Genomic DNA, 25,598 nt, shown 5'->3' with positions numbered 1-25,598 from the left:
TCTTAATCTAACGAAAAAATGAAGGAAAACTCTCAACCAAGAGTCTAAAACCTTGCATTTAATCTTGGTTTCTCACACTTTTAAACTAAAAAAAACGAATCAAAGAGTGATACAACATCATCCATTGCATCATCCAATACTCTTCATGGTTATAGACGATTACAACATGTAAGAAACCTCATCTTTAATAACAATTTCAATTTAATGCACTTGTTTGGTTATACATTATTCACCATTTTAGGTTTTATGCATGACACTTATTATATATTGTTTATTTATATTAATTTTTGTTCCAAAAGTGTATTTCCATGTGTATTTTGATCATTTTTATGCATATCTGTATTGTTCGATATATATCTTCGAAACGATACGATACGATACGATACTCTCTAAAATCACCCAACCGATACGATACTCGATACCGATACTTTAAACCTTGGGATCAGCATAAGTAAATTAGTGGATATATGTCGTTGTTGAACTCATGACCTCTTAATTGTGAGATGTTGGTGCTTCCAACTGAGCTATCCCCCTTTGAGGGGTTGCACTTTGAATATGTTATACTGGGTGAGTGGTGTGGAGTATTTTAAATAGAGACTGGTTGATAATGTTGCCCAGTGATCTGGGATTGGTGTTATTTCTTTACATCTCCTTCCACCATACCCTTTACAGGATTTGATGGCAGTTTTCATTTGTTTAAAATGGTGTTGGATTGGTCATTGTCTGCATATGGTCTCATATTGCTTTACTAGAATCTAAGTTATCTTCACATATTTTATTTACTAATATAAACACAAGTCTTTAAGGATCAAAATATACACATCTCAAAACAATGTCGTCTAACTAGAACGTTACTTTCTTTTACCTCTTTCAATAATAAATTAAAAGATGATTCTTTATATGGATTTATTGTCAGTGACTGTTGTTCCATTTTCATTTTTGATTGATAGTTTGGTGTGTTCTGTTTCTAGCTCATCTGATCACATCCCTACATGCGTGGGTTAGAAGTTTTATGGTGTTCTTAATGTAATTATGAGGTTTTATGAAAAAAGTTTATATCTTCAGGCCCCCTTTTCTGTTTTTAAATCTTTTTTATCATGATGGTGTAATTGTTGCTTTTGGGTGATCATGATTCCTCTTAAATGCTTTTCAGGTATCAATCAACCTTATTAGGATCTTTTCAGACCGTGGAATTGATTGAGACCTTTATGAATTACCAGGTGACTTTTCTTTTGTTGCTGTTGTAATGCATGCTTTGGTTCCTGAATCACTCTTTTTTTAATTTTTGTTGAGGTTCCTTTTAGTTGAGAATTTCCAAGAACTCTGAATAATCAAATTATACAATGGAAACCACTGTGATTGTGGCTCAAAGGGTTAGTTACTAAATACCTGACTTTCAGCAAAGACCGTTAGCATGGAGGATATTGTGAGGCGTTTGTTGCTACCTTAAACACCCTGTCAAAGGCTGACAGCTGTAAAACAGAAGCTTCAGTTATCTTTTGTTCAATAAGCTTGAAAGCCTTGGTAATGTAGTCCTAGGTTTTAATAGTCAAACTAGGAACCAAACCAGGATCTTTTATCAAAAAGTGAATCAGTTTTAGGGTAAAACCAGGAGAACAATGGGGGCGAGAAATCGTACGAGGAAACCAAGAGAACAATGGGAATAAATCATATGAGGAAACCAAGAGAACAATGGGAAATAAATCATATGAGGAAACCAAAAAAACAATGGGAACCCAAATATATTAGGTTAGGGATGGGAGTAATATATCATAGACTTTGTTATCAGAAGAATTACCACCAGCCGCAACCATAGAGTCAATTTCATCATCAGTCCACTCATCGAATGTCACAGACAAAACCTTTTAAATATGTGTTCCGATAGTTGAAGAGAACCTTGAGATCAGATTGCTTGACTGTAGAACAGTATTGGTGATGTAGATCGAAATATGAAGAAAAAGAAGCCAAAACACTGTTCATGGTACTGTTCACATGAACAGTGTCCCAACCCTTATCTTTCCTTGGTGTGACTGCAACTAGAAGATCTTGTGGGGCCCAAGACCAGATCATGTGAAGACTTTATTATAAGGCTCAATTTTATTTCTGTGGGGGAATTCAGGAGTTCAGTTTAGTTTCTATTATTAGAATTATTCTCTTATATATTTGTGGTTGTCTATTGAGCAACCATAACTCTTTAGTTTCTAATTCCAGATTTAGAAAGTAGGCTTAGCTTTTATTTAGAAGTTTCTATTTTTAGTTTGTTTCCTTTTCTTGCAAGTTATTAATTTTTTCTTACTTGTAAGGCAAGCATAGCTGCCCATAAATATGTAATGCCGTTAGAGGCTTCCCACCAACGATTATGATGAATGAGAATATGCTTTTTGTGCAAAATTCTATTTTCTTATTGTGTGGATGAACGGCTGAGAGGCCTGGCTGGTGAGAGCCAAAACCCCTAGGGCTGAGCCGAATCTCCTTATCCCCCTTTACCTTCTTATCTCCTTTCTATCCTCTTCTCCTACCTCTGCTCGATTTCCATTGCTGCTGCTGCTTGTGACTGCAACAAATCTTTGTGAGAACACACCTTGAAGGTCAGAATCCATTCCCAATCAACTCCGAAGGCTGCTGTTGCTGCAAACCATCGATTGAAGGCTGCTGCTGCTCCCTGCGATCGGATTTTGCTGCTGTAACTTGTGTAGGACATATCTCAGCAATCCTTGGTCAGAATTGGCTGAGATTTTGAGGGTGTGTCACTGCTACCGGGGCCTATACTCGATCCCTGTTTGGAGCCCAGATTGCTGTTGGTTTGTGAGATACTGTACAACCTTTTATTTTCAGGGCTAAGTTTCTATTTTCGAATTTCAAGTTCCCTTTATATCTCAGCCTTCAGCCATCAAAACTGGCTGAATTTTGGAGCATAGAACCTATTCAACATCTCCTCCACTCGACCTACGTTTGGTGACATTCTGCTGGCTGGTTTGGTTCTTATTCACTAAGTTACTAATTCTGATTTTGTTTCTAATTGGATGTTCTACTGCAACCTATCATCGATCTTACTGTAGAATGGTTCTTTGTGAATCTCTTCTTACATTAAATGGAGATGCAAAGAGAACCAAAAAAACCACCCGGGCTTCCCACCGCACAGTGTCAATCAGATCGAACACTGATTCCTTCAAACAAACCACCTGGGCTTCCCACCGCAAGGTGTCAATCGGATTGAACACTGATTCCTTCAAATGAACCACCCGGGCTTCCCACCGCAAGGTGTCGATTGGATCAAACACCGATCCCACCAGCTTTAATCAAACACAAGACAAAAATCTTCAATGGAGAAGAAGAGCAGCAAAAAGCTTTTCATTAATATCAAAATTCGTGTCCAATACTTGCCCCCTTACAATATTGTATAAAAGGCTAAAAAATAGACTCCTACACTAAAAAAGAAAGGTCTAACTCAATCCTTAACCTATTAGGTAACCTAAACTGACTAGGAAACTGAAGTAGACTCAAAACAGTTTTAATCCTGCTCAGTTAAACACTTCAAAGAAAAACTACTAAAATCACTTAAATTGAACCACTGGTTGAACTGGATCAATTTAAGAACAAAAGCACCAAAATAAAACTTAGTAACTAAAACATCTAATCTTGTATGCAACCTTATTACCCATACTTTAGGTCCATAAAAGTGACCTATTACATTGAAAACCCATGGGATCACAGGCCCAACATGTATAGAACCCAACCCTAGACTTATTCCTAATAAAACAAGCTTATTTCAGTGATGAATCTACCACTGCGGGTGTCCACTCAAACTTCCCCTTGCTCTGCTTCATACACTCAAGTGATTAGTGTTGTGATCAATCTGAAATTTCTGATGAACCTGCTATAAGTGTTTTACCGGATAATCAGTTGAGAGGGTTGGGGAAGGAAGGTTGCCCTTAAAAAAGGGGACTCTACTTGCTTTGCGCTCCCTAAAGTCTCGTTACCTCAGTACTTAGCTATCTATGTACTTCATACTTGGCGAAACCGCCAGATCGAATGGGATAATAAATACATACATAGATGGTTAAGACCCTGACGGACATGAGATTGCTTGCTTCAAAGTAATTCAACTGGCTTGTGGCCCGGGTTTCCTAAAATTTTCAATGAAATATATCTATTCCCGTAAGAAAATGGACTAGTGAGTGATTTTCGGCCCGGGGAGACTAAATTAATTTGATCTCTCACTCAAGAGTGACAAAGAAAACGCCTTTCTATATGCCATTACTAGACACCTTTATTTATGCCATTAGTTGAAGCTCTCGTCTACAACAACTCTATCGAAAGAAAAAGACTATCCTATTGGTTGCTCTTGCCATGAAGCAAGACAATGGTAGCTCTGAACTTCGGTGAGGCCGTGAGGGTCTTTGTTACCGGCTTGTCTAGGATACTCTTAACTTTCTCTGGATCAGCCTCGACGCCTCTCGAAGATACAATGAACCCAGTGAATATAACCTTAGGTAACATGAAAGAGCACTTTGAGCTTTTCAACTTGAAGTACCCTCATAACATGCCTCAAATGATCAAAGTGATCATTCTCTCTCTTGTTGTTAAATAGTGTTGATGTGTATCAAGCTCCTAGGAGGAGGAGGAATCTCGATTATTCCCTTCCTTTTGTGTTTATGTTTGAGTTATATTTTCCTAGTCCTAGTTGGAGTCTCTAGTTCTAGTTTCCTAGTATAGTTCTAAGTTCTTTTCTATGCCTATTGTAATTTGGAGTCCTAATCGGATTTGGAGTTGGTCCTAATATGATTAGGAGTTCCCCTTTAATGTAACAATTGAGTATATATAGATACAAGGTGAGGGAGACTGTCATATTCGATAGTTCTCTTCTCTTCTCCTCTTCCTCGGTTCTGGTTCTCTATTAAGTGTTCTTGTTACATGGTATCAGAGCACAACCTTTAAATTGGTTGTCCCTCTGCAGTTCTGGTTTGAAGGTTTCTTCATTCAGCTTCTCTTAAAGGGGTGCAGCACCCTATGCTGCATATTACTACAGTTTAAACCCTAGATGGAGTTTTCAATTAAAAACTAGGGTTCTCTTACATATCTAGATGCAAGATCGATTGGAGAATTCTCTTCTCAGGCTGCAGTACTTTTTGAAGACCACATCTGCAACTTTTTCTTGAAGACCCCACTACCTTTGGGATTTTTTCTTGAATATTTTATATTTCATATCCATTCAATGGATTATTATTGAAGATTGAAGTTTTGATATGGAATTTCTTTTCTTAGCTCTACAGCAACATCGTCAGGGTTCTTTTCTTCTTCAATTGATCCAATTTTCTGGTGAGTTTGTTGGATTTTGTTCTTCTCCCAGAACACCACTCGGCAGTCTAACCCTGCTGCTCTGGGTTGGTATACTCTTGGGATTAATATCCCCTACTGCTGGTTTTGTTGTTTTCTGCATATTTGGGTTCATAAACCCTCATTCTGCTTCTGCCGAGTGTGCTGCTACTGCACTGATTATGACTTCTGCTATTATCGGTACTGCCAAGTGTACCACTGCTGTTTTGGTTATTACTGCTGCCTTTCTTTGGGTATTTTTAAGCCCTACTATACTGCTGTTCTGGCTATTGGATCTTCCAATGGCACTACTGCTGACTTAGGTTATCAAAACCTAATCTTGTTACTCCTGAACATACTGCTGCTGATTTTGGGTTATTTCAACCCTAATCTGGTTCTATCTTAGTGCCGATCTACATTGCTGTTGCTGTTACCCTAATCTGGTTTGATGGCCTATCCCAAACCACCAATGGACAATGTCCAAGTTCAGATAACTACTATTAAACTCTCCGGAGTTTCAAATTATTTATTGTGGGCCCAGGCAGTGCAAGCTTACATACATGCCATGGGCAAACTGAAATACATTATAGATGATCCTCTTGATCGTGATCCTAAGGACCCTACCGCAATCACAGCTTATGATGAGTGGATGCGTGAAAATTCTATTATCAAGTTATTGTTATGGAACCAATGTGGAACCTGCTATTGCCTCCAATGTGATGTTTCACACCCTTGCTAAGGACGTCTGGAATGACTTGTGTGAAAGCTTCTCTCAAGAAAGGAATATCTCCCGTATGTATGATCTCTATGAGAGGCTATTTACCTTCCAACAAGGAGGTAAAACCTTGAAAGTATTTTGCCAGTTATAAGGGCATGGTTGAAGAATTGGGTATACATCAGCCTTTGATTACCAATTTGGATCAGTTAAAACAACAAAGAGTTGGGTTTCATGTTGCAAAATTCCTTGTTGGACTACATCCTGATTACCAATCTATGATGAGTCAGTTGCTCATAGGGGAGTAGGTTCCTTCTCCTAATGAAGTTTTTTCTCATATTAACCGTCTGGCTAATCCATCCAAGTCTAACAATACACCCAAGGACTCCTCAACCTTTGTTGCAAGTCGTGGATGAGGACGTGGTCGTGGCTATGGCACTAGTGGATTAGGTCCAGGCCATCAAAATGTTGACAAATCTTCCCTCCAGTGCTCTTATTGTGGCAAACCAAATTATACAGTAGATACCTATTGGGCCAAGCATGGAAAACCTGAGTGGGCGAATGAACTAACCAATGCTGCCATGACTGACACTACTAAGAGAAACCTACTAGTGAAATGACTTAGAGTACCTACTAGGCTACTAGTGATGATTACAACCAGCTAGTCAAATGCCTCCAACAACTTGAAGCTGCATTAGCTTCACCTCTACCGCCGCTTTAGCCTATAAAAGTAACTATGCTTTTTATCCTTCTTTTGCTTTATGGTTTATTGATTCGGATGCTTCATGTCACATGACTGGTAAGTCAAATTTATTTTCTTCCATAAATCATGTTCAAACCTCTTCCTATGTTATCCTTGCTGAAGGATCCTCTACTCAGGTAGCTGGTCATGGAACTGTCTCTCTTACATCCTCCATGATTTTCTCTTATGTTCTTCATGTTCCTAAATTACCTTTAAGTCTTTATCTGTCAGTCAACTTACTAAGTCTCTTCATTGTTCGGTGACTTTCTATCCTTATCGTGTTTTTCAGAACCTTCAGACAAGGAAGATGATTGGTGGAGGGCTTGAGCGCGATGGGTTGTATTACCTGGATGGCACCAGACCTTCCACTATTGCTACATCTACTACCATACCATCTGCCATGCAATGGCATCTACGCCTTGGACACCCTTCTCTACCTAAACTCCAATTAATGGTTCCTAGTTGCAAGTCCACATCTCATCTTAAATGTAAGGCTTGTGAATTGGGCAAACATCATCGTGCCTCTTTTCCTGCCCGTATGATATCTAGAAGTTCTTCATTGTTTTCTTTAGTTCATTCTGACATTTGGGGTCCGTGTCGAGTTCGTAATAGATTAAGATTTTCTTATTTTGCTAGTTTTGTGGACGATTATTCCCGTTCCATTTGGGTTTATTTGTTGAAGGACCAGACTCAATTTCCTATTGTATTTAAATTTTTTTTTTTTATTTATCAAGAAACATAAACTCAATTTGGCACATCCATAAAAATGTTTCATTTTGATAATGCTCGAGTACCACTCAAGTTGAGATTTTTTATTTCTGCCTCACCCATGGTATTATTCACCAAACCAGTTGCTTGTAAATTCCACCACGTGTTTTTGGTTGCATATGTTTTGTTCACATTCTTTACCCTACCATTGATAAACTGTCCCCTCGGTCTATTAAATGTATCTTTCTTGGTTGCTATCGTACTCAAAAAGGATATAAATGTTTTGATCCCATTTCTAATAAACAGTTTATCGGTGTTGATGTCACATTTTTTGAAAATACTTATTATTTTTCTCGTACTTCTATACCATCCACAGTTAACAATGACGATCTTCTAGGTTCACCAATATTGGTCACCATTCCCATCCCCTCACCGGTTCAAGTCTATCACCGTTGCCGCCGTTGACCACCGACCTTACCATCCACCATTACTCCTATACCAGCTTCCATTGTCCCGACCACTGAACCTGGTCCATCTCACCTTGCTCTTGCTGTTCTGGACCTGCCATCTACTACAGCGGACGCTGATCATCTCGACACTCAATCTGACTTTGATGCTGAAGGCTCCATCGACTTACCCATTGCTATCCGTAAAGGTACTCGTTCTTTTACTCACAAACCCCCACAAATCCTTAACTATTTATCCTATTAAGCAGTATGTCTCTACTTTTCATCTTCCTTCCAACTATCACCCTCTTGCTTCTGTTTTATCTACTAATCTTATACCTAAAACCCACCATGTGGCGTTCTCTCACCTTGGTTGGAAAGCTGTCATGGATACCGAGATGGGTGCTTTATTATTATTATCTTGAAATACTTGGACTTTGGTTTCATTACCTCTCGGGAAGGATCTTGTTAATTGTCGGTAGGTTCATACTATCAAATACACTTCGGATGGTTTTGTTGAGCAGCTCAAAGCCTGCTTGGTTGCTAAAGGCTATACTCAAACAGATGGTGTAGATTACTTTGGGACTTTCTCTCCGGTTGCTCGTCCGAATTCCGTTCGTATACTTATTTCTCTGGCTGTTAATTTTGATTGGCCCTTATATCAAATGGATATAAAAAATGTCTTTCTCAATAGGGATCTTCAAGAGGAAGTTTATATGGAGCAACCTCCAGGGTATGTTGCTCAGGGGAAGAGTTCTACAAAGGTTTGCAAGCCTCGTAAGGAAATCTATGGGTTGAAACAATCTCCAAGAGCATGGTTTGATAAGTTCAGCTCCGTTGTCACTCAAGTTGGATTTTCACAGTGTTATTTTAACCATTTGGTGTTTGATCGCCGTCAGAGTTCAAAGGTGGTGGTAATGATAGTCTATGTGGATGACATTATTAGTTTTAGAAATGATGCTCTGGTATTGCCCAAGTTAAATCATATCTTTATCAACATTTTTAAATGAAAGATTTGTGTGTTCTCAAATATTTCCTTGGTATTGAAGTTTTATGAAGCAAGAAAGGTGTTAGTTTATCTCAAAGAAAATATGTCCTTGATCTTTTGACTGACACTAGAATGCTTGCTTCCAAACTAGTCGATACTTCCATGGACCCCCATAATAAACTTGGGTCCATTGAGAGCAATATTCGAGAACTCGTTTCATTTCGGTATTTCGGGCTGACCGAAATATTGTATTTTTTCTGGTATGTTTTGGTAGGTCATTTCGGTGGGTTTTAGGCTAAGTTAAGGCCTGAAACTTCATGGAAACCCTATTTTAGGCTATATAAACACATTTAAATGTTCAAATTGCAAAAATAGTCACCCAAAATGGTGTTTTGGATTTGCACCATTGATTGGCAATGTACGGTCGAACCCTAATGTATAACTTAGTTAATTACACTTACACATTGTACATTAAACAAGTAAATTGATTTGGAACTAAGTTGGAAACATAATGACTCATAAGTTAAGTCATAAATCATAATGTTAAGTACATATGACATTAAGTCAATAACAAGTTAACAAATAACAACTTAAGAGTTAAGAAGATGATATCAAAAATTCAAAATTACAATATCCCCAATTGTCCCCTACAAGTCAAGTAGTCATCATTCATCAAGTGACTCAAATGTTTACAAATTTGCTAATAATAACTACTCCGCCGTCCAGGATCAACCCTACTCATGGTCCGCTGGAGCTGACGTGTATTGTTCTCCGACTGTAGGACAAATGAATGCCACGTCATAGTCTGGGAGAAGAAGCGAGTGTAGTCATCCACAGTGGCCATGTAAACTGCATCATCAACATGTTGAAGGTAACCTATCCTAGGATATAGGTCACCGAACTGTGAAGAATTACTATCCACTGATCCACTATGATATGAGTCATATGACGGCTTTGGGAGCATGTACAGGTACTGGCTGTACGGCTGCGGCTGGTGGGTTGGGTAGGAAAAGAAGTCATCCACAAAAGACGATCCACTATATCCCTGTGAGTGGGAGTCATACTCAAAATTGGGAATGGATGGAGAAGATATAGGCTACTGCCCCTAAGGGTACTGCCCAGCCTGCCCTTCGCCATATGGATGTGAATGAGATGAATTATGCTCTGATTATGCTGGAGATGGACTGCTTTCTATATGAAAAGATGGGGCACGGAAATGCCCACTCGATCTACTGTCTCTATTGCCAATACTCAGTCCACCAACAGAGCCAGATAGGGTATCAATGTCCATAAGCTCAGCCTGCCTACTAGTACCACTACCACGGCCACCAGGATGGGACTGGCCACGATGCTTTCTCGAGTAGGTCGAGGTGGACAATGTGGGCCGTGTGGCCGGTGTGGGGGCACGGATTGCCTCTTGCTGCTCTTCTACCACAAACGGGACTCGAGTTCCCTCATATGCTTGACCACCATCACCATCATCATCACGTCCACCATCACCTTCACCATCACCTCCATCATCACCATCTCCACCATCACCATCTCCACCAGGACCACCACCACCACTGCCACCAGAGGACATAGACCAATCTTCTTCCTCCTCATCAACATTGCCACCAGTAGGCTGGAACGGTATGGGTGACACGTCCCGTGCATGTACCTCACCCTTTGTAGCCATGAAGTCATCCACATCAGCTTCTATATGTTCAGCTATCATGGGGTAAGGCCTCCTTCCAGGTTGATCTAACACTGGCTCACCTCTATCCCTCACCCAATCAACAATAGAATCTTCATCATCCGACTCTACCTGGAAAATGTCGGCGAGATCGATATTTTCTCCTGATACCTTCTTGTCCCATGCGTATGTGTTGCATCTTCAACCTCAAATTATAATGCACATACACCAAGTAAGATAGACGTTCAGAACCCAATCTATTTCTCCTCTTGGAGTGGATGAGAGAAAATGTACTCCAATTCCGTTCACAGCCAGATGTTGAACATGTCTGGGAGAGAACCTTGATTGCTATTTTTCTTAAATTGTCTGCCGAACCCCCATACAACACCCACCATTCAGCTGCATTACAACAAAAGAGACATGTCACCTTCATTTCAAAAGTTTCAATACATACATAATTTAAAGAATAAGATATTGAATTGAGTAATGACTAATGAGTACCGGCATCACCGCGTGTCTAGCCTTGCTCTGTAGCATCGGTTCCAAAACATCTCAATGCATGCCTAAAAGTCTTCAACTATAATCATTTGGAAAATATTTAAAATTAGTAATGACTCATTACTATTTAGTATTGAATTGAGTAATTCCAAATGAATATAACTTCTAAGACTCACCTCATTATTGCATATCGCCTGTAATTTACTATTCGGCTCCAACTTGGCAACTACTTCTTTTACTGCGTCAATAAGACTACTATTCTACCCAAGCTTATGACTGTATTGGTACTTGGGGTTCAAATAATTTGCTGAAATTGACATTGCATATTGACTAGTTAGTAATATATCTTTCAAATTAACTTTAAAAGATGTAATTGCATAAAAAACAAACTACACTCACTAGCCTTATGCAGTGGATGCATAAGTTGATTTTCCCAGCGCTCCCTTGATAATTTTGAGAAAGTGTTTGCTACCTCGCGGATTTGTATTGTAAACACCTTCATTCATCAAGTCTATGGCAGCATATAGATGTGGCATGGTTGGTCCCTTGAGAGCAGAATCAACTATATGCAAAACCTTGACCACTGGGTCCAAAAGTTGTACCACTTTATGCAACTTTGACCAAAAGTCATCTGATGAAATGGTAGCTTGTGCTTCCCTCCCACCATGGGTATTGGACCCATTCCAGTTGAACCAGTCTTCAGAAGCAAACATTGATCTAAGTCCAGACTTCTTGGTCTCTATACTCTTGAGTGCAATGTAGTTGGTGGCGAATCTAGTTATGCTTGGCCTCACTAAGTCACCCCCACCCTTCTCCCTCAAGAGGTTTAATGCAAACCTATGGTTGTAGACAAAGTTGGTCATTTGCCTTTCCTTTTCCACAACATGTTGTACCAATTTGATCTTTTCCATGTCCTTCAACATGAGGTCTATACAATGGGCAGCACATGGAGTCCAAAACAACCGGTACTTACTGTTTTGCATCAACTTCTCACCGGCACTCTTGTAGTTGCTTCCGTTGTCCGTTACAATTTGGACAACGTTCCCCACTCCTACATCTTCTACCACTTCCTTTAACAATTTGTAGATATACTTTGCATCCTTTTTCTCCTTGGATGCATCAATAGACTTCAGAAAGACTGTCCTCCCATTACAATACACCATAAAGTTGATGATGGACTTTCTTGTAGGACCAGTCCAACCATCACACATTATGGTCACCCCATAGCTCTCCCACATGGCCCTCATTTCATTGATGTAGTCTTCAAGCTTTCTCTTCTACTGGGGCAAATACACATTTATAATTTCATATGGGGTGGGCCCCTTATACCCTGGGCCAGCCTCAGCAATGGAATCTATCATAGTCTGATAAAAGGAGCCTTGTGTTGTATTTGCTGGGATGGTATGGTATAACATCCACTTAGCTATAGATTCCTTCACCATCCCCTTCAGATTTTTCCATGCTCCCTTGATTTTTGGTTGTTTATTGCCTTTCTTTCTATAAACACCAGGTGCTTGAAGTGCTAGGTCATCTCGTGGTGGTGGAGGTGGAGGCGGAGCTACCCTCGTACTCTGTGATCTCCTAAAGGGATTAGGCAACCCACCTGCTCCTCCACTACCACTAGCACCAGCTCTAGAGGTACCAACTCCTCCACTACCACCAACTCTCTGTCTCTCCTGATCCTCATGATAACTGACTGTGCTCATCATCTGTACTCGTCTCTAATCCTTAGCCTCTCGCTCAGTCTCTACATCATCAGGAACATAGACATCATCACTGTCATCATCATCATCATCACGATGGCCTCCCGCTGTACACCTCACTGCTTCCTCAAGTTCTACTCTTGCCTTCTCCCTCTGAGCCTTCCTCTTACTCCCTCCCTTCATGTAATCAATGACAGCCCTAGATACTTCCACAGGGACCATATGACATGCGACCACTTCAGGAGAATTCCCAGCTAGATGTTGTTTGAGTCTAGTGGCACCACCTCCCAAAAACTGCATGTGACAATAGTTGCATTAGGATTTTCTTTTATCCCCATCAATTGGAGTGCCATGCAACCATGCGATGTCACCCCTAGTGCACCCGGGTGTGCTCTCCTCCCCCTGGGTCCGGGCCGGCTGCCTCTGCCCCTCTTGCCTCTGGCTCTGTCGTTTACCACGGTCCGCCATAATCGGACTAGTTTACTGTTGCATGAATAAAAGACAATTCATTAATCACTGAACTACTGAAGCACATCAATTCTTTTAGTTTAACTGTTTAAGAGCACTAACACAAGTATATAACTATTTAGTATTTTTCCCAACCCTCATATTTTTCTCATATTTAAAAACAATTTTTTAAAATATTTTTCAAATAAATATTGGCCTAGCACAACAAAACCGAAATTATATGCAAATGGGCAGCAATAAAACATGTAGAATTTACTTATAGCTATTTTGTATTTTTCCCCTAACTCTCATATTTTTCTCATATTTAAAAATAATTTTTTTAAACATTTTTCAAATAATTATTGGCCTAGCACAACAAAATCGAAAAGATATGTAAATGGGCAGCAATTAAGAAGTATGTACAATTTACTTTTATATTTTTCAGTAATTTTAAAACAAAAACCTCATATTTTTTCTTATTTTTTGCTATTTTTTTGAAATTTTGAAATATTTTTTATAATTTCAAAAAATTAAAATAATTAATTATTGGCAGAAAAATAATTTCGACACCGTGAGGCCGTAGATCGGCCAATGGTGTCTAACATATATTTAATTCATCACCATACAATATACATAACCCCTATTATTTTTTAATTTTTGTTGTAAATAAATCAAAATTTTGAAGCAGAAAAATAAAAAAGTAATATATATACCAAAAAAAAATTTCGTCACTGTGAAGTTGTAGATCAGCTTCCGGTGTCTAACATATATTTATTTCATCACAAACAAACATATTGATCATGCATTTCCCTAAAAAAACCAATTTTGAGAATATGGTTTTACCTGGAATAGTGGAAAGGCTTCACAGATGTGCTAAGAAGTTTGAATCTTGTGTTCTCCAAGTGGTTCCGGCGTAGATGCGGCAAGGATTCAAATGAGAAGTGAAAGAATGAAGAAGAAATGAGCAAAAACCAAAAACCAGAGTTGTTTTGAAGTCTTGGTCGAAATTTCGACCGAGACTAACGAAATGGTGTCTTTTATATAAAGTGGTTTGACGAAAAATTCGATATCTCGTGAGATATTGGAAAAATCTCGAGATATTACGAAATTTCGAGTATTTCGCTCGAGATATTGTATTTTTTTTATTTAAACTTGCATTTCGTTTCGAGCAGCTCGAAATTTCCGAAATTTCCGAAATCTCGATCGAGATTTTGCAAGATTTTGAACATTGATTGAGAGAGGATTTTTCATATGTTAATCGTTATTGAAGATTAGTTGGAAAACTTATTTATCTTACTGTCACTCGCCTAGATATATCCTTTGCCATTGGAGTTATTAGTCAATTAATGTAATGTCCAAAGAAAATTTGTTGGGATACTGCTTGCCCATTTCTTCCTGATCTCTGTAGCTTTTATGAAGCTCCAATGTGGTAAACCACCATACCCCCGCCCACCTCTCAGTTTTGTTGAACGAGAAGACCCTTAAATGATAATTAGTGGTTAGCTTAAATAAATAGGGGTTGTGAGGGCGACTACGGAACCATTCAGACATTCCGGTCGGGATTACTACTTTTACCAAACTCATCGAACGTGGTATTGCGTTTGTGGAAGTGATCAAAGAGCAGAGTTGCGATATCTAAAAAGTGCTCTTGGTAAGGGTCTTATTTATCGACCTAATCATAATGCTAATCTGGTTGGGTTTTCTGATGTTGATTGGATTGGTGCTGATGGTGATCGGCGTTCAACTACTGGTTATTGTACTTTTGTGGGTGGTAATTTGGTCACTTGGAAAAGCAAGAAACAAACCACCGTTGCTCGGTCAAGTGCTGAAGCTGAATACCGAGCGATGGTACATACTACAACTGAGTTGATGTGGGTAAAGTCTTTGCTCCAGGAGTTGGGATTTCCCATTACTCAACAGCTCCAGATGTTTTGTGATAACCAAGCCGCTATCTATATTGCTAGTAATCCTGTATTTCATGAGAGGACCAAGCACATTGAGGTTGATTGTCACTTTATTCGGGATGCTATTATGAAGAAGTTAATTGCTACTCCATTTGTCTCTACTACCAACCAACTTGGTTTTATGCCGTTGGTTGGACCTACGTATCATCGGAGTTGTTCCAAGCTGGGTCTAGGTGATTTGTACGCTCCAGCTTGAGGGGGAGTGTTGAAGTGTATCGAGCTCCTAGGAGAAGGAGGAATCTCGATTAGAATCGAGATTCCCTTCCTCCTTAGGAGTCTCTCCTATTTTGTGTTTATGTTTGAGTTATATTTTCCTAGTCCTAGTTGGAGTCTCTAGTTCTAGTTTCCTACTTTAGTTCTAAGTTCTTTTCTATTCCTATTGTAATTTGGAGTCCTAATCTGATTAGGAGTTAGTCCTAATATGATTAAGAGTTCCCCTTTAATGTAACAGTTTAGTATAAATAGATACAAGGTGAGGGAGACTGTTATATTCGACAACTCTCTTCTCTTCACCATTTTCTTCTTCTCCTCTTTCTCGGTTCTGGTTCTCTAATAAGTGTTCTTGTTACAAATAGTATGTCTTCAAAATAGACAACTAGAAATTTTCCAATAGAAGGACAATGTACTTGAGTCATAATGTGCATGAAAGTGCCGGTCTCATTGGTAAGACCAAAGGGCATAACTTTTCACTCATAAAGTCATTCCTTCATCTTAAAGGTAGTCTTCCATTCATCACCTGGGCGGATGTGAATGATGGTATTTGCTTTTAAGGTCTATTTTAAAGTAGACCTTAGCTCTGGACGGCATATTGAGCATATCCTCTAGCCGTGGGATGGGAAATCTATATCTCACTGTGATCTTGTTGATGCTATCAATGCACATATGTTGAGAACCATTTTTTTTTCCGTATGAATAGTGCTGGTACTTCGTAAGGGTTCTTGCTCTCCTATATAAAAACCTTTTTTAACAAGTCTACCTGACTCTTCAACTTTGCATGCTTTGTAGGACTTAATCTATAATTGGGCAGGTTTTGCAGTACAATCGATGGCACGCTGTATCTCATACATATGATAGGAGGCAATTCATCGGCTAACTCTGCTGGTACTAGCTCTGAAAAGTCCGAGATTAAGTCTCATATTAGCTTTTAGGAAGCTTGACCTCAGGCTGAAGGGCTACTTCCCTTGTGATTAGAGCCAATATGAGTCTTGTATCTTTGCTGGACTTTAAAAGCTCCTTCCGTGGTAGAGCTAACAACTTCTTGTTATCCTGCCTCTCTCTATCTACTTGCTTACCCATTTGCTTTCTGCTGGTCTTTAATGCATGTTGCCTGATCTTCTCAGCTGGGATGTTTATAGGATTGCAGACAATCTGCTTTCCATTTGATGTGAAGATTCACTGATTCTTCATGCCACCAACAAACACATCATTTTCATACTTCCGTGGTTGGCCTAATAATTCATCCATAAGCTTCATTGGGATCACACCACACCACACCTCCTTGTAATCCTGGAGTTTGAATGGAACGGGGCATCTTTGGTTTACCTCTTGAGTGTTACCATTGAGGTGGGAAACCTTGTAGGGTTGATGATGTTTTTCTGTTTGTAGCTTATCCTTGTCAAAACGAGTGTTGTATCTTTGCTGGACTCTAAAAGCCCCTTCTGTGGTAGAGCTAACAACTTCTTATTATCTTGCTTCTTTCTATCTACTTGCTTACCCAAGGTTTAAAGTATTGCGTATCGTATCGGTGGGGTGATTTTAAGAGATGTATCATATCGTATCGGAGATATGTATCGCACGCTATAGATACATATAGAAATACACTTATGGCGCAAGAACAATATAAATAAGCAATATTGAAGTTTGTTTTCTTGATTCAACCAAAGTGCAATTTTTTTCCTTGATTTGATTCGTTTTTCAGCAATGAATCAAAGTCCCAAGCATGAAATTTGAAAGATGCCACAAAATTGAAGTTTTGGGTGAAAACTTGTCCTTCCAGGTGTTGTTGGTGCTTTCTGGTTTCTAGAACAAGAACAAAAACTGGATTTTCGACTGTAGGTGAAATTTTCAACTTTCTAATGCTATAGTTTTTCTCAAATATAAAATTTCTATAAATCTTAATATGGTAAAGCATTGCTAAAAACCAAAAGTGCGGTAAAATATTCATTTGTTTTGATATCTAAAAAAATATTTTCATTCAAAGCAATTTTGACGGCATTCGTGCATACCAAATAAGGTTTAACCGGAACATTACTTCTTCAATATAAATCAGATTTAAGCAATTTTGGATTTGTTGGAAAGCTGGTTTTGTGCTCTACCTAATACTAAAAGTCTCATGTAAAAATAAAATCATCTGACTAGGCAAACTTCTTAAAAAACAAGAACATTTCTCTAAATCGAGAGCAATTTAATTACTTATAGATAAGATTATATTTTTTAAGAACATTATAAGCCAAACGTGAGACTAGTATAAACCAAATGTATGTTTGATTGTTTCAAACTTCCAATAGCTTGCTTCTTCAGTTCTGTTGTCTTTTAGTTCTATGTTGATTTTTGATGACTTGATGTGGCTTAATATTGATTTTTGATGACTTAACGTGACTTAATGTTGATTTTTGATGACTTGATGTGGCTTAATGTTGATTTTTTATGACTTGAGGAGGCTTAATATTTATTTTTTGATGATTTAAGGTATATATTTTGGCATACTAAATAATGTTAGAAAAGGGGGAAATAAAAAATAACACTTGGGAGCACCTTGGTCGCCTAAGCGCTTAGACACCCCTCCAATGCCTTGGCTCGCCTTGCCGCCTTGCCGCCTTGACAACTATGTATCATATCGATTCCCTGTAATACCGATACGTATCGGCCGAGATAAAACGATACGGTGCAATACTTTAAACCATGTACTTACCCGATTGCTTTCTGCTGGTCTTTAATCATGTCGCCTGGCCTTTTCAGCTGGTGGGATGTATATAGGATTGAAGTGGTGTAGGGGAGTTTTTAACTTACTTCCGAAGAAAGAAGAAAACCAAACAGGCCTTAGTGGCCAGCAGCTTATAAAGATATGAGCCTTTTTAAGTCCTGCACGACATAGGCCTTTAAAGCCAATTAGTGGGCCTGTTGGTTGTCCGAGTTGTGAGCTAGCTTATAGCTATTTATTTTAATTTCTTTTAAGTTCTTTTGTTTTATATTTAAGTTGTAAAAAGACTCCCCACGTTGGAGAGTCTTCTTTTAGTTTTTATTTCCTTTTTCCTATTTGCTGTACAACTGTCCTTCAGTTTCCTATTAGGAAAATTGAGTTTACTTGGCTTTTATTTAAGGACATTGTAAGGCCAAAGGGCAGATACGATTTTGAGAATAAAGAATTTGGTTGTCTTTTTTGATGGAGCATTGCTTTCAGATTCAGTAGGGGCGAGTGGTCAAAAGATCAGTAGGATTCTGGTCTTTATTTTATTTATTTATTTTTTTCCTAGTGTAGCTCAGTTTGTTATCCTATCTTCCAGCTCTTTATTTTCCTCCATAAGCTTGCTGTACTGGTAAGATCGAATCACTCTATTCTGGTTTTATTTCTACTGTTAAACTGTGGCTGAGAAGAGGGTTCAATGCTGATTAGACGACTTGATAAATTGAGTTTAAAGTGTAATTTATTGCAGAGTTCTGTTACTGGTGGATGCCCTGTTTCTGTCTAATTTTCTACAACCTAAGATTTGAAAGTAAATCTAATTTTACCATTGGTTAGTAACAAGATTTGTAGAATGTCATCCATTAGGAGGATTCATCCTTCGACCAAGACCTGGTACAACCATCGGGTCTGCTGATCTGGAATAATTTAGAGTCTCCCAATTCTGCACTTATATTTGTCCAGATTTGTTCTTTTGTTAATTAATCTTAATCTGACCATTTGATCATCAATATCTTTTGGGAATTTGTTCCCTATTGGACTATTACAATCCACCAGAATCTAGTATCCATTTGAGTTTCTTATTGATATTAATTAGAGTTCTCGTATATTCTGATTTAATTTTCAGATTTCACTATTTTTCCAATTGGATTAAATTTGGATGTTGAATTATCGCAGTCTTTTGAAGTTTTGTTAACCTAATATCATCCTACCTTTGACCTGAACCCCATCTGAGAAGGTTGATTTTTGACCTTATTGTTGACCCATTTTTGTTTTGGGTTTTACTTGGGATCTTGTTAAAGGGGTGTGTAATCTGAACCTGGGGTTCATCCATCATGAAGACAAGCTGCTTTCCATTAGATATGAAAATTCATTAATTCTTCATTCCACCAAACAACACATTATTTTCATACAGTGGTTGGCCTAATTAAACACCTGTAAGCTTCATTGGGATTACATCACACAACACCACACCTTCTCATATTCCTGGAGTTTGAGTGGAACTAATCATCTTTGGTTTACCTCTTGAGTGTTACCATAGTAGGGAAATTTTGTGGAGTTGAGGATGTTTTTCTGTTTGTAGCTTATCGTCAATGAAAGCTTGTGAAGCTACATTGACCCAACTACCACTGTCCACAATTACCTGTGCCACCTTCGGACCACTCAACATACTTGTGTAGAAAATATAGTGTCTGCACCAATCATTGCGTATAGTTTCAGCAATCATTGCGTATAGGTTCATCATCATAGAGCTCATCTTCATCCTCATCAGGTGGATGTGGCTCTGAAAAACTCTTTATCATCATTATCCTCAACTACTGCAACTACAGCATTGCTACCTCTCTGTCTCATAGGGTAAATTTTTTCAAAGTGCCCATGTTATTAATTGAATACATTAAATCCTGTTATTTGGGTTATCTGAGTGTCTCACGCAGTTGTGTTAGCATCTGCCACATTTACTTGCAGCTGAGAAACATCCCTACTTTTGATTGGTAAGTTTTTTTGTTTTTACCCTAGACATCTTTTCTGCTGTAATGCTCGTATGGTCTGAGTTTGATGCTTTACTTTCTGGTACAGGTCTTGTTCCATTTATTGAAGAGCTACTGACTTCTGCTTGATATGTTGCAGGAGAACATAAGGAGGTGTGTGTGCATTATATATGATCCTTCACGCTCCAATCAAGGGGTTTTAGCTCTCAAGGCCTTGAAGCTCTCTGATTCTTTCATGGACCTTCACCGCAATAACAATTTTAGTGGAGAGAAGTATGTGGTGCTGGTTCTGTTACGATGTTAATCTATGGAAGAAAACTGTCCGTTTTGAATCTCATGTTGTTGTCCTTTGCTCAAATAGGTTGAGGGAAAAAAATTTGACGTGGGTGGATATCTTTGAGGAGATTCCTGTACGTTCATGACACTTCTTCATTGCTTCTTGGACTATTTATTTGTGTACTCACTGACTCTGTTTTTTGGGTATTGAATTGTGCACATGGTTCTGTGTCATGTTTTGGTTGTCATGCATAAAAAAGCCAGAGACCTATTTGTAGGCCGACTCTTGGATTGATTACCCTGACTCTTAGTGCTCAGTAATCCTTATCCTCAGTTCGACATAGAATTAAATGAAATTTCAGTTGGTATTCGAAAACAAAATGCAAGTTCCAAAGAACAATATACCTTACAATTGGAATCTACTGTTGTCAACTCTGTATGGCTTCAGAACTATTTGTCATCAACCTTTTTGGCAGTCTGGTTTGATTAAGTACACCATCTACCATTGTGAAGTACATGAAATTGTGATGGGATACAAAGCTTCATGTTATAAAAGAGTCAGCAGTTACTCATCATTATGTCGATCGATAGCATTTCTCTGATGCTGTTGGAAGTTGCAACTTTTCAGAAGCATAGTTATCACGGCTTCTAGGCGACTCAAGGCATTGGAGGGGTCTTGGATGCAAGGCGACACCAACAAGGTGCTCGCCTAGGCAACCAAGGCGTGTGGACGCCTTGGGAATGCTGTGACAACTATGTTCAGAAGAAAATTTCTTTTTGCCCCAAATTGGTTGTTGATGAAGTACCCTTTTTTCCCTTAATTATTAGTCTTTGTATGGGTTTTTATGCTTCTTGTAATTCTCCACAGAAGTTTCGAATTCTGCTCTTATCAGTGCCTTCATGACCGAGCTGGAAGCTGATTCACCTGTCTCTCAGGTTTTATAAATTTTATAAAATTTTGAGAGCTTCATGAGTATTCATCCTCTTGATTTTTTTGATTACCTTTTTGTTCTTTCCATTTAACTTTATGTCATCTGATTCCTGAGGCAGTGTGACTATGATCGTCTACAATTATCAACTACTCCATTTATGGAGAGGAACATGGAATTTCTGATTGAGTGCATGGAAGATTTGTCAGTAGAGCAGCAGAAGGCTAGTACTCTGTTTGCTTACTCTTACAAAACTTTGTTATGCTTATTCTCCTCCCCCCTCCCCCCCCCCCCCCCCCAGTGGTGAGCTTATGGTCAGGTGTTTGGAACAATGACAAATGTTTTTGTCCCTGCAGTTTCAATTCTACTATCGAAACCTTTCACGTCAGCAAGCGCAGCAGCAGACATGGCTCCAAAAGAGGAGGTAACTAATTGGCACATAAGTCAATCCATCAGAGCTTTTCTATTGGGGTTTTAAGTGGTACATCATTAGTTGCTGTTTCACATTCATCTAGCCGAAAGATTCCTATTTGAGGGGTATGAATGTGCTACTGGCCCTGCTGAATGAATACAGGTTGGCGGTTGCAAAATATGAAGCACTTTCGTGCTGATTGTAACAACCTTTAGTTGTGCACTATAAATTGTGATCTAGAAAGTAATGTGGGTTAAAGGGGGACTCTTGTTTTTAAAGGGTGCAAGAACCCTTTTGCTTTATTTATCTAAGGGTGAATCATTTGCTTGGAAGCTTGGAATTGTCAGTGATATTTAGTGTCCTTTGCTTGGAGGGCCTTAAGTTGATGTTGGGAGTTGCAAGTTTCAGCTGCCTCTAGCATCATTTGAAGCGCTCCGTTTTAAGGTATGGCAAATAAATAAGGTAATTAATACTTGATAAATAACCCAAAAAAACTTTATTAGGTAAGGAAACTAACTGATGGTACAGTAGAACTATAAGATAATGTACAACAACAATAAGAGTGAGGACACAGTCGAGAACTAGAGAGCACTACATCATAGGGTAGGAGTCTGTATTATTGTTGTTTGTCCACTCCTCTAGCAAGTTCATCTGCAAGTGAGTTCTCAGATGTATCTGCCTAGTGAAGCAGAATTTTCCATTTTTTGGAAATCAATCTCATCAGAGCATAGTTGTCAAGGAGTCGTCTAGGCAAGATGTTTCTTGAATGCCTGGGCAACCAGTGGCCATATTGTACAAGGTGGCCAGCCAAAATATGGGGAAAATGTAGAGGAAATGGGGGGAACAGGAAGGAAAAGATGGGAAATGGGGAGAAAAAACAAAGAGAATGGAAAAATAAGAAGAAAAATGGGGAGAAGGTTGCAGTGGCAGCCACTGCCACCACTGTCCACCGCCATCATAGGACGAGGAGGTACGTACCTAGAACTCATGCTGCAACCACCACCTCTTCTGCTGTCAACATCAAAGTGGAAGCAAAACAGGTTAAAAATATAACTCCAAAGAAGAGTCTTTAATTTTATTCATTGCCTCTAGATATTCACAAATAAAAGAAATAAAATTTTCATTTTGCATCTATACCCGCTCAAAATTACATCTTAAAGGAAAGGAATATTTAATCTAAAACCTCCTTGGTATATGCATGCCTTAGTCGCCTAGGTGCCGCCTAGGCCCCCCACCTAGTCACCAAGGAGACAAGCGTCCTGCATGATAACACTTCTGTTTCTGGGCCATGTTTCTATTCCAGAAATAACTTCTTGTATTTCTATTACTGGGCCAAACTTCTTGAGAAAAAAAAAATGTGTTTGGTAACACAGTAAATTCTATTTCTGGACCAGAAAAGAAACAAAAACACGTTATGCGCAGTAATTTCTGTTTCTAAAACTTCGATAAATTTTAAAAAATGCCATTGAATACCCAAAAATTTGGAGGTGGTGGCTGGGGTGGAGATGTTGTCTCGTGGAGATGAGTCATGGAGATAGGTCAAACACCCCCACCCTCTTATTACTCCGTTTTATTTCTGGAATAGAGAAGTTCCAAATTGGAGCTTCTGTTTCAGAATCTCAGCTACTTTTTTGTCCAGGTTCATTTCCAGGAACAAAAAAATGAACCGGTGTTAACAAACAGATTTTACAGGATATATAATGACTTGTGTTAGTATTTAGCTTTCAAGAGTAAATTTTCCAATAAAAGAAGGCATTGGTTGAAATGTGAAACTTGGGGATAGTATTCTTTACATTTTTTAGGTTATCTATTCTGGCATTTTTGTATTGTTGCTGCCATTGTATGGGACTTCATACCTATTTATACACGTGATTAGTAGTTAGGGTTCTTTTCATTTATCCTCCAATTCAATGATTTATGACTGATGAAAAACTGTTTGTTATTTCTTCCTTTGTTAACCTTGATAAAAGCATGTAGAGGTGATGTGGTTAAAGCCTTGCACATTTTTTTTATAATGCCATTTTTGGTTTTCCTTTCTATAGGGCTGAGAACATGGCACGGAAAGCTGCAGGAGAGGAACTATTGCCTGAGGAGGATCCTTCAAACCCTATCTTTAAGCCAGTTCCTGAGCCATCACGATTGGATAGCTTCCTGATAACAAATCAAATTGCGAACTACTGCAACCAAATCAATGGGTATGATTGATATGTTAAAAATGGGTGTTTATGATGATATCTTGTTATCTGCCTTCTTTTGCTACACAACCCAAGCATGAAAAATAATTAAGCCTTAAAGATAACTTAGAACTGGCCAGCGTTTTTTTGTTGGGGGGGGGGGTGTAAATTGGTCAGACATCTGCTGTGCCGTCACATCTGCTGTGCCGTCATGTTTCATGTTTTGATAGGATTGAGGCCAGGGAAGTATCTTTATTTGTTGCTACTTGGTAATTAGCCTGATCTGGACATCATATTAAATTTGTGATTGCTATACAGCATCCTCTTGAGCTACTCATATTCAATGGATTTATTGTTTTGATCTTCAAAGGGTTTGATGTAGGTTATACCTAGCTCATGCAACTTGGTAATCTGCCTGGTTTCTTTACGTTAGCTCATGACATTCACGAGGATACTAGTCATGCATGACTTGGGATTTTGACTAGTAGAGTATGACTTTGAATGGGGTTTAACGGAAAAACAAGGATTTGTGAAGCTGACCCATTTAGTTAGGATTGGTATTACTTGTGTTAACAAGGATTGCAAATTTTTTTTTTTTTTTTTGGTCTTCTTCCCATTTAATTCATAGCTGTTATATTATTTATAATGAATACTAGAGATTGATTTTTTTTTTCTGCTTCCTCACTTATTGATGGAATATGAAATGGGTGATTCTACTTTACAGGGTTGCTGGGCAGAGCTTCAACAGATTATACCTAATGAAGGCTTTACATGAGAAAAGTCCATGACTGCATTTATGCTTTAGTTCTCTGGAACTAGGAGACACATTGAGCCTTCCTCGATAATGTATTCCAAAAATACAGGCAGGTTGTTCTACCTATGACCTTTCAAGCAATTTTGGAGATGTTAAAGAGATACGAGTGTTTTCAACAATCTAGTAGTGAAATGCCATAATCTATGTCCGTTTTATTATTGCTACAGAGATTTAATGTTCCTCTCTCTCCCCATTCCTTTCTCGATATTTAGAATGGCTGCTGTACCAGTGCATCGTATTCTAGGTGTCAATGCAGGGGTTAGAAGGACTGCTGTAGCTGACTAAGCCTGAATTAGTGGATTTATTCTTTTTCAATTGGTTAGATTAATTACTTCTGTTGTTTTTGTTTGTTTTTTGGAACACGTTTGGAACAGAACATGTATGTGACTTTTGATCTTTGTGTTTTGTTTTGTTTTGTTTTTTTTTTTAATGAAATCCGGTTAAAAAAACAAGGGAAGCAGTTTTCTGTACGGGAGTGTGGCCTATGCCAGCACTCCCATGTGTCTATCTCTCTCTTCCATAAAACAAGGGGGAGGAGAGAGATAGACTCATGGGAGTGCTGGCGTAGGCCACACTCCCGGACACAACTTTTTCCCAAAAAACAAATACACACATTTGGAACTGTTTGGAGAAACAACTAAATGTGCTACCAACACAATGGCCACAGCCACATCCAACTAAAAATGTGCATGATGACAGATTTAATATTCATGGATCACCACCTTTACTGCCACCAATGCCACTACCACCACCATTGCTACCAACACAGTGGCCACCCCCTCCACCTCCACCTCTACCACCACCACATCCACCTCTACCACCATAGCCACCTACACCAACTCATTCTTCACTGCCGTCACGACCACCACCACCATTGTTGCACCAGCACCATTACTTAACA

General features: G+C 38.8%; 1 protein-coding gene across 2 annotated transcripts in view; it reads left to right on the top strand.

Annotated features, from left to right (window-relative positions):
• LOC122649010 (eukaryotic translation initiation factor 3 subunit H-like) overlaps positions 1 to 24,735 on the top strand; it is a 34,805-nt gene extending 10,070 nt beyond the window's left edge. For both annotated transcript variants that reach the window (XM_043842356.1, XM_043842355.1), the window contains exons 5-12: positions 1,154 to 1,220; positions 20,232 to 20,365; positions 20,454 to 20,506; positions 21,237 to 21,304; positions 21,419 to 21,520; positions 21,654 to 21,721; positions 23,752 to 23,904; positions 24,608 to 24,735. In XM_043842356.1, the coding sequence (XP_043698291.1) occupies positions 1,154 to 1,220; positions 20,232 to 20,365; positions 20,454 to 20,506; positions 21,237 to 21,304; positions 21,419 to 21,520; positions 21,654 to 21,721; positions 23,752 to 23,904; positions 24,608 to 24,671 (709 nt within the window). In that variant the 3' untranslated portion in view covers positions 24,672 to 24,735. The remainder of the gene's footprint in view (positions 1 to 1,153; positions 1,221 to 20,231; positions 20,366 to 20,453; positions 20,507 to 21,236; positions 21,305 to 21,418; positions 21,521 to 21,653; positions 21,722 to 23,751; positions 23,905 to 24,607) is intronic.
• The last annotated feature ends 863 nt before the right edge of the window (positions 24,736 to 25,598 follow it).

Source organism: Telopea speciosissima, chromosome 1 (assembly GCF_018873765.1).
Source record: "Telopea speciosissima isolate NSW1024214 ecotype Mountain lineage chromosome 1, Tspe_v1, whole genome shotgun sequence".
NCBI classification, from domain to species: Eukaryota; Viridiplantae; Streptophyta; class Magnoliopsida; order Proteales; family Proteaceae; genus Telopea; species Telopea speciosissima.
Note: the sequence above shows the minus strand (reverse complement) of the source record. Positions and strands in the feature narration are given on the sequence as shown.